The sequence below is a fragment of the Neofelis nebulosa genome, chromosome 16, assembly GCF_028018385.1.
Source record: "Neofelis nebulosa isolate mNeoNeb1 chromosome 16, mNeoNeb1.pri, whole genome shotgun sequence".
NCBI classification, from domain to species: domain Eukaryota; kingdom Metazoa; phylum Chordata; class Mammalia; order Carnivora; family Felidae; genus Neofelis; species Neofelis nebulosa.
The window spans coordinates 28532402-28551389 of NC_080797.1; the positions used below are offsets into that span (position 1 = coordinate 28532402).

Genomic DNA, 18988 nt, shown 5'->3' on the forward strand with positions numbered 1-18988 from the left:
CTGCAGTGCCTGGCTGCCCCCTGCAGCGGCCGACACTGCCCTGGGCAACCGGGGTAGGAAGCCACACGTCCCCACGTTCCGCAAAGTCTTGAGGAATCCTTGGGCTGCTGGGTCAGCGCTTCTCAGATATCGCTGAGCTCTGTCTGGGGGCAGGGGTAGACCGATGGGGAGGGGTGTCACCTCCACTGGGGAAGAGACCATGGGACGAGGTCCTGAGCCCCCAGGGAGAGCTAGGCAGGAGAACCCAGGCTGGCTGTCGAGGGCTTGCAGAGAGACAGAAGATGCCCCATCAGAACTTCGAGGCAGGATTGGGGAGGGGGTAGCTGGGTCTGAGAAGTTTGTGAAGGTAAGTTTAAGAGGCTAGGGTGACCAAAAGGGTCTGCTGTGGGTTTCTGTCTGAAAGTGTGTAAACTCAAAAACATTCCAAGCCCCTGCTTTGCCACTTACTGACTAGGAGACCTTGAGCAAATTATTTACTCTCTCTGGCCTCAGTTTTTCTCATCTGGAAAATGGGGACGATGATGGTGATGACCTATTTCACAGGATGGTCTGAGTGCTCACCAAAGCGCATGGTCTACAAGGCCAGGGGAGTCCAAACGTTACAGGCCTGTGGGGGAAGAGGGAGTGGTGGTTTAGGTACCCGCCGTTGGCATCACACCCCCAAGTATTAGGCTCCTACCATGTGCCGGTCCCTGCACAAAGGGCTTTACATGCATTATCCCTAATCCTCTCCACAACCCTGGGAGGCAGGTAACGTTGGTGCTGTGCTCCGAGGAGGCACAGTCTGGAACCACACAGCTAGTGTGAAACTGAGCCCAGACTGGAACCTGGGCCTATGTCACGCCAACAACATCAGTAATAGCAGCAGTAGTAAGAATGACGGTGTCAATACCAGCAATAACAACGGTGACGACTGACCTCTATTTACATTTGTCTAGCATTCTGAGCACTTTCTGCGTATTTCTCTCTAAATGCTCGCCACCGCCCGATGGGGACATGCTGTTTTATCTCTGTCTTGTAGATGGGGAAGCAAAGGCTCAGGGAGGTAAGCTAGGAACCTGCACAGGATTTGAACCCAAGCAGTGTGGCTCCAGAGTCTGGAACCACTGCACTGCCTTTGTGTGCATGTCACTCTCACCCCCACCACATACACACGCACACACGTGCACACACACACATGCACACACGCCACTGATACCCTTTTCCAGCCCAGCTCTGTGGCTCTCTCACTCTGCTCAGAGGGAGTGGAGTGGCCCAGGGAGGCGGCACTGTCCCCGCCCACTGCCCCCCCCCCCCAGTCTCATGGGAGGTGATGTCTGCCAGAGGACACTGCGGCATCCTTCCAGAGAGTGTGGGGACCCATGTCCCCTGCATCATGGCACTTGAGCACTTCCTCTGGGTTACTGTGAAGAAGAGGAAATGACCGAGGTCATAGGTAACCCACCCCTCAGAGCCCCTGGGAGGAACATGGTGTCCATCCCCCTTCCCTCCAGCCCTCCTCCCCACGCCTTGCCCGAGGCAGCTATTTCTGTCCCAGGAAGGAGCCGTGTGCAAACCCTGCTGACCCAGAGAGCAGCTAATTCCCATCTCAGATGTGTTTCTGGCAACTGGATGCTTCCCCCCGACAAAGGGAAAGAAAGACCAATAAATTTCGGTTGGGGGCAAAAGCAGAAAAGTCTCTAAGGAGTATAGAGATGGGGAGGAATCCCCCTCGCATGTTCTCCCCAAGAGAGTTATACATGTATACACACACACACACACACACACACACACACACACACACACGCACTTTAAAGATCTTATCCTAACATGATTTTTAAGGCAATGATAAAAAGACCTTGGAGGACCCGGTGAAAGCCAGGCAGTGAGAGACACATGGCGAAGTTGGTCAAGGGTGGCAGATGGACATGTACAGGCTCCCCTACTCTTTCATGTCCACTCACACACCAAGCCCTGACCCAAAGCCCCCGGTACGACCCAGCCCTGCCACCCCAGCTGAACTTCACCTTCCTCCTCATTCCCTGGGGGCGGGGGGATAGAGTGGTGGATGGTAGGGCCACCATACTGTGCAACTTCTGAGGTTACCATTCACACTGTAGCCTAAACGAATGATGTCCTCTAAAGATGTGCAATGACTGGAAGCCTGGGTCTAGTCCTGGTTGTGTTGTGTGTCGTAGGGCAAGTCACTCCACCACTCTGGGACTCAGTCTCATTATTAATAATATGCTGAGCTGGCCTCAGAGTTAACCGTAGTCTTCTGTGTACCTTGTACCTTCTGTCATTGCACGCATAACAGCCAACAAGTTTTGAGTGCCTACTGTGTGCTCTATTGATCTTTTAATCCTGACAACAATGCCGGGAAGTGGGCACTAGAATCATCCCCATCATACAGATGAGGAAACCGAGGTACAGAGCAGTGATATGATTTGCTTCAGGACACATAGCTAGTAAACTGGGGTTTTACCCCAAGCAGAATGGTTTCAAAGCCTGTGCAGCCCCATCTCTACTGCCATGAAAACCCACTGCATTGTATTCATGGCACTGATCGAATGTCTGTCTCTACTAGGTTGGAGAGCCACGACACCGCAGTGGGAGAGACTCAGCACATGCCTGTCCCTGAAAAATAAAGCTAGAGACCAGAGGGGTAGACCAGTCACCTCTTAAGGCCTTCAATAGGAATATGGGAAGGAAATTAGATGGAGCAGGGAATCCCAAAGAAAGAGAAGGGGGTGAATAACAGTAGGTCAAATGCCCTTCCCAGAGCAATAGCGTACAGGGATATGAACACCAGGGAGCACAGCCTCTATTAACAGACAGGAAAAAGGAGCGCCTGGGTGGCTCAGGCAGTTAAGCGTCTGACTTCGGCTCAGGTCATGATCTCGCGGTTCACAGGTTCAAGCCCTGTGCTGGGCTCTGTGCTGACAGCTGGGAGCCTGGAACCTGCTTCGGATTCTCTGCCCCTCCCCCACCCCCACTCTGTCTCTCTGACTCTCTGTCTCTCAAAAGTAAATAAACATTAAAAATAAATAAATAAATAAACCAGACAGAAAAAAGAAGGCTCAACAGATTCAGGGTCTCAATAAGTCCTGGAAACTCAGAGACATGAGCTCTGTTCTTTGTTCTGCATTCCCCAGCAGTGGAGTTAGAAGACAGGATCATGGAAAGAGTCCCTGTCACCCAGTGGGCCTCCCCAAATCCTGCCTCTGCCATGGTCTTACGGAATCCTATCGTGCGCCTAGGCCTCAGTTCCCTTATCTACAAAGCGGGGCGATAGTAACACTCCTCACTTCCCCAAGCAGCTGTGAGAATCCCATTAGGTAATATTCTTTTAAACGCCCAGCATGTGGCCATTCTGATCTGGAGGCCTGAGGCCCCTCAGGCTGGCCGAAGGCGGCACCCTCACGGGCCCAGGGGTTGAGCTGAGCTTCCTCCAACCTCCGCCCCCCAGGTCCTGAACCTCTTCTTGGCGCTGCTGCTGAGCTCCTTCAGCGCCGACAGCCTGGCAGCCTCAGACGAGGACGGCGAGATGAACAACCTGCAGATCGCCATTGGGCGCATCAAGTGGGGCATCGGCTTTGCCAAAGCCTTTCTCCTGGGGCTGCTGCGCGGCAAGATCCTGAGCCCCAAGGAAATCATGCTCAGCCTCGGGGGGCCCGAGGAGGCCGGGGCGGCAGAGGAGGCTGGGGAGAGTGCCTCAGAGGATGAGAAGAAGGAGCCGCCGCCCGAGGAGGATGACAAGGACCTGAAGAAGCACAATCACATCCTGAGCCATGTGGGCCTGGTGGACGGCTCTCCCCCCAGCATTGAGCTGGATCACCTCAACTTCATCAACAACCCCTACCTGACCATTCACGTGCCCATTGCCTCCGAGGAGTCCGACCTGGAGATGCCCACGGAGGAGGACACTGACACTTTCTCAGAGCCTGAGGATGGCAAGGTAAGCCCGTCACGGGGCCTGGGCTTGACGGGGTCAGGGGTGAGAGAGATATGGCTTCAAGCTTTGTGTGACCTTGGACAAGTCCCAACTCTTCTCTGAGCCTCACTTTCTCCATCTGTAAAATGAGGGTAATGGCACCTACCTCGGTGAGCATTTGGTGACATGCTGTGTATAAAGCACATGGTACGCTCTCTGTGCCTGGTGACTGCTGTTACTGCTGCCAATACGGTGATTCTGATGGGCCTTCCCTAGTGTCCCTTCGCTCTGCAATGCCACCTGGGCCCCATCTCACCAGCAGGTGGTGCTCTTGGACAGGATGTTCTTACCTGTGACACCTTAGCTCCAGGATTGGGACCCCAGAGGCCTCTCTCGATCCCCCTCTGGGCTTGAAGTCCTTGCCATTATCATGTGTTTCTGTTCAGTCCCCACTGGGGCTAGTCCCAATCTCCCAGTGTGGGCCAAAGTGCTGGGTCTGCGGTCTGAGGGGTGGAGGGGGTTGGGGGCCAATCAGGTTGGGTATAAAGGAGAGCAGAGGGCTGGGCACAGCCTCAGCAGGAGCCTTGACCCACCCACCCAGGAGATGCCCCTTCCTCCTGCCCCTCCCCTGCAGGGGTGACAGAGGGACTGGTAGTCATGCCCCAGCAGCTCAGGCTGAGGCTAGGGCCTTGCCTGGACCTCCCCGGGGAGCTGGTTCTGAGCCCCCAGGCTTCCCCTCGCCTGGCAGGGGAAGGGCTAGCAGATCAGCTAGGGCAGAGCCCCCTGCCCACCCCCACCCTATCGGCCTTGGGCCTGGCTGGGTACTGGAGCCTGAAAGAACTTTGCCCTAAAAGCTCTTGACTCCTTATTCCCCCGAAATATGTGGCATGCTGTCTTACCAGGGGGCCGTATGCCTGCCAAGCTATAAATACCCAGGGAAATGTGGCACCAACCTCGGTATGAGGAGCGGGGGTGGGGGAGTGCTGGAGAGCTTGGAGGGCCAAGGCTCTGGGGACTCTGAGAGGGGCAAGCATGGCTCCAAGGGGGATTGTGGCAGCTGGGACACACAGGCAGGACAAATGACTCAGTGCGTGAACTAATGTCTGCCTCAGTTTCTCTTTCTGTCAACTGGGCACAAGGACCTCTGTAATTTTCTGGTCACCATTCTAGATCCAGAACTGCCCCCCAAACTGCCTGCAGGGGCCTTCAGAGGCCTCACCTCCAGCCATGAAGGGGTCCCCTTGACGAGGGAGCCTAGGGCTAGGAGCCTGGCCTGGGACAGTGCCAGCAGGATGTGGCAGAGCCCCGGCCAGGCCAGAGCACCAGCCTCCCCACCCCCCACTCCCACCCCCAGGTTCCTTTGGCCCCAGGCTGGAGCTTTAGCTGAGGAGAGTTTTCCTTTCTTTCTGGATTCCTCAGCCCAACAGACCCTGGGAATGGGAAGGCTTAGACCTTCATACCTGCAGGCTGTGGCAGCCCCAGTGCCATGCTGGCCCCTTTCTTGCTCCCTCAAAAGTCCCTTCAGGCCTCTCATTCCTCTACTATCCCACCCTGTGCCTCCTAGGACCCCCAGCCTGGCTCAGCCACCCCCCAGCCTGCTTGTCTCCAGCCTCCTCCCTTACCTGAGGCCCTCCCCTGCCTCCTTGTGCCCTCACCATCCCTTCCCAGGCCTCAGCCCTGCCCTGATCCACATCTAAGTGCCATGGTCACTGTGGTTCTTCCGCAAGGGCCGCAGTGCTGGCTCTATAATCCAGGGTTGAGTGGATGAATGAATGAAAGAATGATGAATGAATGAGTAGGTCTGCTCCACCCCCTCTTTCTCCTCTGCCTCCTGGTCTCCCATCCTGACCTCCTCCGCACACCTGGTGGGAGGACCCAGGGGTCATGTGACCCTGTGGCCCCTGCAGCAGCCACCGCAGCCCCTCGATGGGAACTCCTCCGTCTGCAGCACCGCCGACTATAAGCCCCCCGAGGAAGACCCCGAGGAGCAGGCTGAAGAGAACCCCGAAGGGGAGCAGCCTGAGGAGTGCTTCACAGAGGGTGAGGACAAGCCTGTGTGCATGCACCCCCCACCTCACCTGGTGCCTCCCCCAGCCCGGCAGCCCCTGGAAGGGACAGGCCATGCCAGGGGCCTGGGGCAGGGGGTGGTGGTGGACAACAGCCCTGGCCCGGCCACAGCCAATTGTGCCCTTGAGGACATCTCAGGATCCTGTGCATCACAGAAACCATGCAGAGCCTTTCCCCCCGCCCCCCACACCTGATGCCGCCTGTTCTGACACACCCCAGAGGGAATACAACCCCAGGGAGGGGTGTCAGAGCCTGGGATGCCTCCCAGCCCCTGATCCCCTGAACCTCCAGTACACGCAGCCCCTGAGGACTGCCTTGCAGAATCCCCGCAGGGCTCTGAGTGTGACCCGGCCCAAAGCAAGTGCCTGGGAATGGCTGCTTTAAGACCAGTCTCCTCCTTGGCCTCATCCGGGGAGAGGCCTGCCCAGCCCTTCAGGAGATAGCCCTGCAGAAACACTGGGGCTGGGCTGGGCAGCCTGAAGGCTGCTTGGGAGAGACGGAGAAGAAGAGGACGGCTGCACCTGGGAAGGTGGTGGGAACATGCTGATTGTGCTTCCAGAGGCCGCCCCCAGTCCTGTGACATGGCGCCCTTGCCCCCTTCCCTCCCCCAGCCTGTGTGCAACGCTGCCCTTTCCTCTACGTGGACATCTCCCAGGGCCGCGGGAAGATGTGGTGGACCCTCCGCAGGGCCTGCTTCAAGATCGTCGAGCATAACTGGTTCGAGACCTTCATTGTCTTCATGATCCTGCTCAGCAGCGGGGCCTTGGTAGGCACGGCCCTGGGGACGGGCACGGGCAGAGGACCTCCCAGGGCTCCCTCCTTTCCACACCGTGGGAGGGACGAGACCTGGGCAGTCTGGGCCCCCAGAGAATCCTAAAATGACCTACCTGTGGTTGCAGGATATGAGGTAGAATGTGTGAATTTTCTTATAGCGACAGATGGGGTCCAGCTCCGGTGCACCCCCAGCAACAGGTGCCAACCGGCACAGAGGCGGGAAGGCCCTGGGAAGGTTGAGGTGGGGGGAGGGGGCCAGGGTTGAAGATGTGGCACTGTGAAGTCCCTCCGAGCAGATGACTGAGTGTTGCCCCTGGGGAAGGGGAGCTGAAAGGCTCCTCCCCGTGGGAGAGCTCACTTGCCCCCGCGGTGGGCCCGGGGAGTCTGCGAGAAGCCAGCAGCCTGCCCCTGGCCTGGCCCCCAGTGCTGCTGGGAGGCAGCAGCATAGGGCAGGTTTGGGGGGGGGGGGGCGTGGCTGTTGCCCCAGCCTCCCGCCCCGGCCACCCCTGGCTGTGCTGGTGCCCCCAGGCCTTCGAGGACATTTACATCGAGCAGCGGCGGACCATCCGCACCATCTTGGAGTATGCAGACAAGGTTTTCACCTACATTTTCATCCTGGAAATGCTGCTCAAGTGGGTGGCCTACGGCTTCAAGGTGTACTTCACCAATGCCTGGTGCTGGCTTGACTTCCTCATTGTGGATGTGAGTGTGCCCCCCCCCCCACCCCCCAGCCCCGCAGCCAGATCCAGAAGCATTCCTGTGGCCAAGGACCTTAGGGAGCCCTGACTCGGAGGCCCTGCACCTCCTCATCACCCCACCCTCCCTTTGCAGGTCTCCATCATCAGCCTGGTGGCCAACTGGCTGGGCTACTCGGAGCTGGGACCCATCAAATCCCTGAGGACGCTGCGAGCCCTGCGTCCCCTGAGGGCGCTGTCCCGATTTGAGGGCATGAGGGTGGGTACTGAGGGGGACTCTGAGTAGAGCTAGGGATCGGGGGAGCAGCCAGTGCAGGGCAAGGTGAAGGGGGCGCAGGTCTATTCTCCAGCCACCACTGGGGAAGGAGAGGCCTTGGGCTCTGGGCTCTGCTGAAGGCCAGACTTGAGGGCCCCCAGACATCCCACACCACCCAAGTGCCCCTCAGTAGCTTATCTCTGCCATCACTGGGAGGCAGCAGAGACTGCATCATCTCCCAGGAGGGGCCATGAGGGCACCGAGGCCTGAGAGAAGAAGAAGGAAAGCAGGTCTGGGGTGTATAGGTGTCCCTCTGAGCCTCAGACTGGGGCCTGCCAGGGCTCTGAGACCTGGATGAGCCGGCAGGTGCTTGTGCCTGCCCGTCCTTCCCTCAGGCCCTTGAGAATAGAAGTGACAGTAAATACAGGGTTTGGCCAAGACAAATGGGATTTCCCCAGCCAAGAGAGGTCTGTTGGGAATAAAACCCACTCAGAGGGACAAACTTCTGTGAAGCAGCTGGTTGTAGGCCAGCAGTGCACTCAGCCCAAGTGACTCCCTCCTGTTCATGCTAGGGGCTGGCCAATGCTGGACACCTCCCCAACCCCACCCCCACCCCACCAAAACCAGGGATCCTTTCCCACCAAGGGGAAATGGCCTCCCCATGGCCATGCAGCCAAGAATAGAGCTACCCCAGGCATCACCAGGTTTGTGCCACCTACTCTATCTGGAGGTCCTAAAGAGCCTCTCCTTGAAAAAGGACAGCTCTCAGATTTAGCCCGGCCTGACATAGTGAGGTTGGCCTGTGTGGCCAGCCCTGGCCACAGGGCTCCAGTCTCAGGTTCCTTCTGCTTTGAAGACCCCAGTGGCTTCTTTTCTGTGTCTGTGTCTCTGATGCTATGAGCAGATGAGCAGGGGGCCGGGTCACGGGGGCTGAGTTTCCTATGGGGGCTGAGGAAGGAGTGTTTGTCTCCTGCCTAGTGACCCGTGGCCAGGCTGCTTCCAGAGAAGCCTAGTGCCCTGACTCTGGGCTGATGGCTCCAGCCAAGCAGAGAGCCCTCTTCAACCACTAGGCCAGCAGCACCCCCAACCCTACTCTTCAGTTCCCCATCACCCACCCCCACCCCCAACATACAGCCCAGCAAACTTCTCCCCCTGGCCTGGCCCAGATCAACCCTCCTCCAGGAAGCTGTCCCTGAATAACAATGCCCAGCCCTGTCTGGTCCCCTTGTTAGTGTAGGTGGAGGGCCCTGTCCTAAAGGGGATTGGGTAAAGACCTGGCAATGACCCCTTCCCCCGGCCCCCCAGGTGGTGGTGAATGCCCTCTTGGGAGCCATCCCCTCCATCATGAACGTGCTGCTTGTCTGCCTCATCTTCTGGCTCATCTTCAGCATCATGGGCGTCAACCTGTTTGCCGGCAAGTTCTACTACTGCATCAATACCACCACCTCTGAGAGGTTTGACATCTCTGAGGTCAACAACAAGTCTGAGTGTGAAAGCCTGATGCACACGGGCCAGGTCCGCTGGCTCAACGTCAAGGTCAACTATGACAATGTGGGTCTAGGCTACCTCTCCCTCCTGCAGGTGGTGAGTGTAACCTGCTGCCCTTGCACAAAACTGGCATGGAGGTGCTCCTAGACTGTCATTGTCCCTAAGCCCACTGCTCCTTGTTAGGAGGCCGCCCACCCTGCTTCTGGTGCTATGGGACCCTGATGTACTATCTAGATCACTCTGGTCTCTATTTGATGCCTGCCCCTTGGGGCTCTGGGGAGGACCAGGCAGGGGTGAGGAGGGAGACTTACGGATGGTGGAAACAGGAAGCAGCCCCTCCCCTCACGCCCAACCACACTCTCACAGGCCACCTTCAAGGGCTGGATGGACATCATGTATGCAGCTGTGGACTCCCGGGAGGTGAGTGGGGCTCCCTGAGATACGGCTGGTGAGCCAGCCGGGGAAGAGGACTCAGACCAGACCCGCACAAAGGCACATTCTGCCCATCCCCACCCCCGTGCCGCCTCCTCAGGAGCCCCCAAACTCAGCAGCCTGGGGGGGGGGTCGGTGGAAGGGTCCACCCCTGGGCCCCAGGCCCTTCCTGCCCACAGTGAGATGGGAAGCAAGGGGCAGCCAGCATGTCCCCCCAGACCTCCCCATTCCATCCCGTCCTGTCCTGTGGACTCTGCAGAAGGAGGAACAGCCACAGTATGAGGTGAACATCTACATGTACCTCTATTTTGTCATCTTCATCATCTTCGGGTCCTTCTTCACCCTCAACCTCTTTATTGGCGTCATCATCGACAACTTCAACCAGCAGAAGAAGAAGATGAGTATCCAGCCCAGCCATCCCGGGGCTCTGTCCTCCCTCCCTCTGCTCACCCATCCCTTCATATACTCACTCATGCCACCTCAGCACCTGCTGTGCTGTGGCTGGCTGCGTGATTGGGGCAGCAAGCCTGGGTTCACATCCTACCCAGCGACTTTGAAGGTAGTGATTTGACCTCTAAGAACCTTATTTAAAAATGAGGTTGATGCTACCTGCCTGGCTAGGCCATTCAGAGGACCCAGCACGATACTGATGGAGAGCATCTGGCCCAAAACAAGCTATGGGGCAGCGCTGATCCTCTCCCCTCTGTCTGTCACCTCCCTCCCCTCCCTCCCTCCCTTCTCCAGACCCCTCAGTCCCCCTTCACTTCTTCTCTCAGCCCCCATCTCTGGCCCCTCCAGGTCCCCCTCCTGGCATGGGGGTTGCTTTAAGGGTGGTGCCTGAGGTAGGGAGGTCCTGGAGGCAGAGAAGAGGGACCTCCAACCTTACAGGCCCCATCTCATTATACTTTGGAGGGAAAGACATCTTCATGACGGAGGAACAGAAGAAATACTATAATGCCATGAAGAAGCTTGGCTCCAAGAAGCCTCAGAAGCCAATTCCCCGGCCCCAGGTACCAGCCCTCTGAGCCCCTCCTCTGGAAGCCTCTATGAACCAATGAGGGCAAAATGCAGGCTGCACTCTGCCCACCAGGCTGTGTTGCTGGTGTGAGGCCGGGTCCACCTGCAGGGAAGCTGGGGTCACCAGCCAGGAGGAATGGGGCCTCTTTATAACTGCACAGAGGCACCGCGTGCAGGAGCGGCAGCTGCCTGATAAACCCCAGTCACTGCTTTACCCCTCACTTGGCCCTGCACAGCCCCCAGTGTCCGCCCACCCCTCCAGCTGGTGGCCTCAGGGGCAAGGGCCCCTAGAAGTGGGAGGAAGAGGACCCTCCTGAGTGAGCAGTGACTTTGGGAGAAGGATGAGAGGTTGCTGGGGGACCTTTATGGGAGGAACGGTCCTAGAGTGAAGAAGATACCCACAGACCCCACAGGATGATCTGCTCTGAGGGATCCCGCCCCCCCTCCCCCACTGCCCTGGCCGACTCTGCCACAAGCCCTGACACACCTCTTCTCTCTCTCTCTCTCTCTCTGTCTGTCTTTCTGTCATGCTGTTGTGTCATCTTGTGTCTCCCTCCTGTCCACATCCTGTGTGGGTCCTTACCACTGCCCCCCCACATCCACCCACGTGCACCCCTGCACTCCTACCCATGCTGCAGAACAAGATCCAGGGCATGGTGTACGACTGCGTGACTAAGCAGGTGTTCGACATCACGATCATGATCCTCATCTGCCTCAACATGGTCACCATGATGGTGGAGACAGACGACCAGAGCCAGCTCAAAGTGGACATCCTGTACAACATCAACATGGTCTTCATCATCATCTTCACCGGGGAGTGTGTGCTCAAGATGCTCGCCCTGCGCCAGTACTATTTCACCGTCGGCTGGAACATCTTCGACTTTGTGGTTGTCATCCTGTCCATTGTGGGTGAGCGGGGCCAGGCCGGGCTGAGTCATCCAGGAGGACCGGGTGCTCCCGTTCTCGTGCACCTGCTCGTGCACCTGGAAAGCTCACACGCACACTTACACCCACACGTGTGCCCATGCACCTGGCATTCACAAAGGCACCCAGGGTGGGCCCACGGGCAGTCCGTCACCTGCGCACACGTGAATGCACAGCTAGAAACATTTACCTGACCGGTAGATGCACGCTCAGGTGCCCATGTGCTAAGCGGAAGACATAAGATGGTGCCACTATTCATACACACAGGGGAAGTGCGGAGACGTGTGTGTAATTATGATAGCAACTAGCTACCATTTATTGATCACTTATTACGCACCTGACACTGTGCTATCCTGGGAGGCAGGTACTGTTGCCGCGTCTGCTTTACAGATGAGGAAACTGAGTCACAAACAAGTTAAATGTCATGCCCAGAGTCACACACAGAGCTGTCCTCCCTCTCTGTCTCATCTGTGGCATCTGCAAATAGCCTTGGGAGTCAGCCGTACCCTCACCCCATCACCTTGGGCATATCCCACCCCCATCTAGCTGTGTCAGGGCAGAGATGTGGCCCCTGGCCCCAGGGCCCTGGAAGAGCCCGGCCTAATGGGTCAGGCCATTCGGACCATGCTTCTACCTCTCCCTTATGGGGAAGAGCACACCAGGCTAGGCCCCCTTGAGCCCTGCATGCCCCCTACTCCCTGACCCAGCCTCCTACCCAAGGGCAGTGGTCCTCACCACTTCCTCCCTGCAGGACTCGCGCTCTCCGATCTGATCCAGAAATACTTCGTGTCACCCACACTGTTCCGAGTGATCCGCCTGGCACGGATCGGGCGTGTCCTGCGGCTGATCCGCGGGGCCAAGGGCATCCGGACTCTGCTCTTTGCCCTCATGATGTCCCTGCCTGCCCTCTTCAACATCGGCCTCCTCCTCTTCCTGGTCATGTTTATCTACTCCATCTTCGGCATGTCCAACTTTGCCTATGTCAAGAAGGAGTCGGGCATCGACGACATGTTCAACTTTGAGACCTTTGGCAACAGCATCATCTGCCTCTTCGAGATCACCACGTCGGCTGGCTGGGATGGGCTCCTCAACCCCATCCTCAACAGCGGGCCCCCTGACTGTGACCCTACACTCGAAAACCCAGGCACTAGTGTCAGGGGCGACTGTGGCAACCCCTCCATCGGCATCTGCTTCTTCTGCAGCTACATCATCATCTCCTTCCTCATCGTGGTCAACATGTACATTGCCATCATCCTGGAGAACTTCAACGTGGCCACTGAGGAGAGCAGCGAGCCCCTTGGCGAGGATGACTTTGAGATGTTCTACGAAACGTGGGAGAAGTTTGACCCTGACGCCACGCAGTTCATTGCCTACAGCCGCCTCTCTGACTTTGTGGACACCCTGCAGGAGCCACTGAGAATCGCCAAGCCCAACAAGATCAAGCTCATCACGCTGGACCTGCCCATGGTGCCAGGGGACAAGATCCACTGCCTGGACATCCTCTTTGCCCTCACCAAGGAAGTCCTAGGTGACTCTGGGGAAATGGACGCCCTCAAGGAGACCATGGAGGAGAAGTTCATGGCAGCCAACCCCTCCAAAGTCTCCTATGAGCCCATCACCACCACCCTCAAGAGGAAGCATGAGGAGGTGTGTGCCATCAAGATCCAGAGGGCCTACCGCCGGCACCTGCTCCAGCGCACTGTGAAGCAGGCATCCTACATGTACCGCCACAGCCGGGATGGCAATGGGGATGGGGGTCCTGAGAAGGAGGGCCTGATCGCCAACACCATGAGCAAGATGTATGGCCACGAGAATGGGAACAGCAGTGTGCAGAGCACAGGTGAGGAAAAGGGCTCATCAGGGGACTCTGGACCTTCCATAGGACTCACACCCATCAGCCCCTCAGACGCTGCCCTCCCTCCTTCCCCATCCCCAGGGCAGACAGTGCGCCCGGGGGTCAAGGAATCTCTCGTCTAGGCAGTAACGAGGTGGCCAGCTGAGCCTGGCACAGCCCCAAAGCTCCCTCATGGTGCCTGCTCACTGAGGGAGCAGGGCTTTGAGTCTGCGACTGATCGGCTCTCTGTTGGGGACAGGATTTGGTCACGCTGGGGCTGACACCCAGGCCATGGAAAATGGGAATTGCACTCAGAGGCTCCACACTGGGCCTGAGGCCCCAGCTTCCATGATTTCTCATTTCAAGTTGTCCTCACCTCCTCATGGGCCCTGCTGCCTCTCCTCTTGGGGGGAGGTCAGAACACCAGAATCTCTGCCCCCCATGTTGGGGAGGAGCCAGCCTACGATGGATGGGTTAGCTGCCCTCCTGCCACCAGAGTCTTAAGGGCTATAGGCCTCTCCTCAGGAAGTGGCTCAGCCCCCCCCCCTCCAGACCCCTCCTGGATACAGATATATTTTAAAGATTTTATTTTTAAGTAATCTCCACACCTCATGTGGGGCTCGAACTCACAACTCCGAGATCAAGGGTCGCAGGCTCCACTGACTGAGCCAGCCAGGCACTCCCTGGATAAAGATGTCTTAACCTCAGTGAGAGTGGACACCTGACCCCAGGGGCCTACCAGCCCGCCCCCCAGCTGGGACATAGCTTCATCCTGCCAGCTCATGGATTCCCTGGAGAAGGGAAACGTCACTGGTCCAGAAATGTCTCCCCAAGTCTGATTGGCCCCTGGATCCTAATGCATCTGGCTGGGGTTGTGGCCCCCGAAACCATTTCCTGCTTTGTCCATTGTGCAGGCCCCTGGCTCCCCTGGCTGGCCCCTAGGGGAAGAGCGGACAGAGGGTTCCACTTGAGAATTGTCTTTTTCTAGGAAGCACGGATGGCTGGGATAGGTTGGGTGTTGTCAGCTGCATCACTGCACTGGAGGCTTTCTTGGCCTGAACACCCAGACCTGGGGCGGGGCAGGGACCCTGGAGCTCCGGAGGTAGATTTCTGTTTCCTCCCTCCCTTCTTCACTCCTCCATTAGTGCCACAGGGCTCTTTGTAGCCTCACCAAGCCCTGAGATGCCCTCATCCCCCACCACATCTCTCTTTTCCTTCCTCCTCATCCTCTTCTTCCCCATCCTCAAAGTGATCCTAAGAGTGTTGTCGTTGCTCCCGTGTTAGAGATTTCAACACTGGGACATGCACAGCTCTCCTGGCTCAGGCCCAACCTTCCAACTTCCATTTTTGTTGGCACCACTGATCCGGGCATGGCAGAACCAGCCAGGCCTCTGCTGGCTCCCAGAGCTCAGAGGAGGCAGGGAGACACCTGCACAGGTGTCATTGGATTTATTCACTTGTGTGTGTGCCTTGTGTCTGCCTCACACCTATGTGTACAGCTGTGTGTGTGCGTTCAAGTACGTGAAGTGCTACGTCCTGTCTCTGCAAGTGTGTACCATGTCAGCGTGCCCCTGTAGTCTGACTGGTGTGTGTGTGTGTGTGTGTGTGTGTGTGTGTCTGTCTGTCTCCTGTGCAGGCCTGTTGGTGTGGTGTGCCTGTGCTATATGTGGATAAATGTGAACGTGTGTGGGCAGGTTTGCACGTTGACTCCCTGTTGACCTTAAGTTCCTCTTCTCTTTCTTCTTGTTTCTTGTGAACAGTTTGATTAAAACTCAGGAAGCAGCAAAACCTCCAAAACAATGTGTGTGTGTGTGTGTGTGTGTGTGTGTGTGCGCGCGCGCGCGCGCGCATACACGCTCGTGCGTTCCTGTGGCTGGAGCCTTCCTTTCTGTCTGCCCTGCTCGCTGGCCTCCTTGCTACCTGCTCTCCCTTCCTCCTAGTCTCTTTATCACACCCATTTGTCCCAGCCCTGCTCCCTGTCTCTTGCCTGTGTCCTCTGTGGAAGGAGGCCCCACTCCTTCCATCTTCCTGCACAAGTTCTGTCTCTTCCTGCAGAAGGTGCATCCTACAGAGGGCAGCCTCCTCCCTGACCAGCACCCTGCCCATGCCCCTTCCCTCCTCAGGCCCCAAACTAGGGTGGCCCCAAGAGCCTCAGCATCCGTTGGATGGGATACTTGCCATTGGACTGCATCCAGATTGCAGAGCCTCCCCTGCCCGTGGCCCCCTCCCCCACACGTCCACATCCATTCCCACTCTGGGTGGGAACAGGCCCAAGCCAGGCTGGCAGGCAGGCTCCTTTGTACAGTTCTTATAATAAACCTCCCCCTGGTGCCTCTCATGTGCGAGCTTCTTCCTTCCTCACCTCCGCATGTGGACACTGACAGCGTCTGAGGGCTGCAAGGACAAGAAGGGCTGGTGGGGATTGAAGCCAAATGAGGAAGGCTCGGGGAGCCTCAGGGTGGGGAGAGGGCCCCAATTCCCCCTCTGGCCCAGTCCAGCTCTTTCTTGCCCCCCTCCAAAAGGAGGCTTGGACTCTGAAAATTAAGAAAGGGGAACCTCACTAAAATGGAGTCGTGAGGTTCAGCAGAGGAAGCGTTCAGGCTCCACCACTCATCATCAATGTAGACCCAACAGAGATGACCTTGCAGGTGGACACCAATTTACTATCCCTGAAGCTGAGAAGAAAAGCTTTCCTCCTGCCCTGGCAACAGCCCAGCCAATGAGAGACAGTCACAGCTCGGCCAATGAGAAGCCACCATACTTCCAGCTCCCACTTCACACCAATGGACTTTTGTTTACAACAGCCTTCCCAAAGTCCCCCTTTCCTCTGTAAAGGAGCGCCTCCTCTCCTTTGTGGACATGCCCGCGGTTTTGCCTTCCTTGCTTGTTTGGCATTGCAATTTTCTGCCATTCCGGAATCAACCTGTCTTTTGCTGGTAAAATACCTGGCAGTTTTATTTTTAAGGTTACAACTCCCACCTCTTAGCTGGAGTCCAAGAGGCCAGGTAAGGTCATGGGTCGTGGCCCTCCACCCCTAACAGCACCACGCTCCCTCTCCCCACCCGTGATGGTGCCCAGGAAATGGTATTGGGACCCAGTGGCCCCAGTCCCTCCTCTCTGGACACTTCACTTCTCTGTGCGCCACCCCCCCCCCACCCCGCCAAAGGCCCAGAGGTGCCTGAGGGACACTTGGTGTGACCCCTCCCTCTCCTCAGAGATACCCCCCTAAAGACCTGCCTCTGAACCCTGACCTCAGAGAGCCCAGGGTCCCTATGGACCTGTGACAATGAGTAATATGATGTAGTGAGATGAGTCCACAGTCCTGGTGGGTGAAATATAATTTCATATATAATTTTGTTTTCTACAACTTGATTTCTGATTCCCAGGGCTGTATGTATTCAAACTAGTAAACACTCCTTTACAAGATTCCTGCACCCCCTTTTCCTGGGTCCTGAGGTTATGTGGCATCACAGGCCACCCTGACATCCGTCAGCCGTCTTCCTGAGGCCCCTTCCCACCTTGCTGTGCTCTTTGCGTGGGGAGAGGGGCTCAGCATCCCTGCAGGGTCCTGAGCCCCCCACCAGGGTGCTGACCTCCCTCCGTGAGGTGGGGGTGGGGCTCCTTCTCACTGTAAGTTTCTGCAAACCGTGCCTAGGGCTCTGTCTGGCTCCAAGGACAGGAGATCTCGCGCAGTGCCCTGACCCACCCTTCCCCTGAGCCTTGAATAGTGGAGGAAAAGAGGCAAAATACTGGATGAAAAACATAAGCTAATATTTCAAAATTATCCACTTTGGAGAGCCAGTTATCAGTGCTACTCCCCACCTTCCTGAGGGTAAACTGTGCTCCCAGATTTCTCACCAAACGCTCAGATACTGGATTCCCTTCCACGCTTATGACGGCCCCGAAGTGAAGAATGGATTATTACGATTACTTCTGTCTTACACGAATGAGGAAACTTGGGCTCTGAGGGTTAAGAATGGGTGTTGCATAACTGGGGCGCTGTTGGCATGTGGAGCAAGAAATCTGCTTTGTGAGACACTGTCCCTCCCGCTGCAGGGAATTCAGCACCCCTGGTCCGTGAAGGCCAGTGGTGCCCATTGGTCACTGCGACCACTGAAACGGTCCCAGTACCTTTCCGAATGCTCCCAGGGGGGTGGGGGGAGGGGGCAGGATCACCCCTTGTTGAGAAGCACCAGGGAACGTGGGGCGGCTTTCTACCTGGTACACGGCAGGGCCGGGAATCAAACCTTCTTAGCCAGCAGGCCTCCTCCACAAAACAGCCAGCGGAACAGAGCCAGGAAGCGTGGACCGAGGGGAGGGCAGAACTCTGAACCCCTCCTTCCAAATTGAGGTTGTGTCTTCTCCCACCCTTCCCAGGGTTGCTGGGGGGGGGGGTGGTCCCTGACCTCTTGCCTCCTCAAACTCCTAAGCCCCTCGTCCCCTCTCCGCATGCCCCCATCTCTTGTCTTGATGCTGTCTTCCTGGAAAGGTGAAGTGGGGGCTGCCAGATGTTGGGGTCTTTTGCAGCCCAGGGAAGCCGGGGGCAGAGGCAGGAGTGGGCTTATAAGGCCTCCTGTTCCAGGAAAGAAAAGACGTCACTAGCCCCAGACAGAACTCTGTACTGTTGTCACCAGAGAGGGAACAGCACGGCCCCAACTGTGACAAATAACCCTGAAGGCGCAGGGGGCGGGTGGAGGGGGGGCACCACTTCCACCCGCTCCTGAAAACGGATCCCTGCCCGGCATGAATGGGAATGAAGTCCAAAGGACACATCTGCATCCTTGCGCACGGGGGGACGTGGATGTGTGGATGTGTTTGCAAGATGCCAACTGCCCCCAGCCTCCATCCCCCATGAAGCCACCCTGGGCCCCGGGACCAGCTCCTGAGCAGGGCCCGCACCATACAGCCCAGGCAACACACCCATGTGAGCATACACCCGTGCGCACACACAGGTGTGTACCCCAAGCCTTCCCCCATTAGCTTCCCAATGTCGGGGGGACACTAGCTCCAAAGCTAACCAAGGCCTCCATTATGAGGAGGTACTTTATTAAATGCAAAGACCCCTGGATTCCCCCCCTCCCCATTCCTCTGGAGGGTCTCCAACCACCGCCACCAGCACAAGGGGACTGTGGTCCCCAGGCTGACCTCAGGTGATGTTTATATTCCTGGGCTGTTTGTTCTGCGAACTGAACATCTGACACCTTTTCAGAGAAATGTTTTTTTTTCATCTGGAACATCTGGGAACAGCAAGAACATCTGGGACTGCCAGGAACGAGCTGTACCTCGGATGAAAACTTAACTCTCCAGTCCCCATTTTCTATAGCTCTGGTCCTGGCTGGCACTCCTTGGGGGTAGCCCCTACTAGGGGCCTATGCCCACCAGGACTAAGGGGGTACCACCCAGATCCCTGCCTTTCTCATTGTTAACCCTGGCGTGGGAGGCAGCTCCACACCTCTCTAACACATCTCCAGAACACTATGGTTTCATCCACCACTCTACTGACTGGCAAGATAAAGCCAGAGAGCCTCTTAGTTTCAGAATCTGAAGATTCCCCAGCACTAGCCTCCTGTCCCCCTGCCCAAGACCCG

The 18988-nt window shown here is 57.1% G+C and overlaps 1 protein-coding gene across 2 annotated transcripts in view; it reads left to right on the forward strand.

Moving 5' to 3' along the window:
* The window catches only part of SCN4A (sodium voltage-gated channel alpha subunit 4), a 45015-nt gene extending 29277 nt beyond the window's left edge, over positions 1-15738 (forward strand). For both annotated transcript variants that reach the window (XM_058703242.1, XM_058703241.1), the window contains 11 exons: positions 3449-3937; positions 5821-5953; positions 6592-6746; positions 7283-7456; positions 7586-7708; positions 9011-9289; positions 9560-9613; positions 9885-10022; positions 10531-10635; positions 11281-11551; positions 12318-15738. In XM_058703242.1, the coding sequence (XP_058559225.1) occupies positions 3449-3937; positions 5821-5953; positions 6592-6746; positions 7283-7456; positions 7586-7708; positions 9011-9289; positions 9560-9613; positions 9885-10022; positions 10531-10635; positions 11281-11551; positions 12318-13543 (3147 nt within the window). In that variant the 3' untranslated portion in view covers positions 13544-15738. The remainder of the gene's footprint in view (positions 1-3448; positions 3938-5820; positions 5954-6591; positions 6747-7282; positions 7457-7585; positions 7709-9010; positions 9290-9559; positions 9614-9884; positions 10023-10530; positions 10636-11280; positions 11552-12317) is intronic.
* Positions 15739-18988: the final 3250 nt, after the last annotated feature.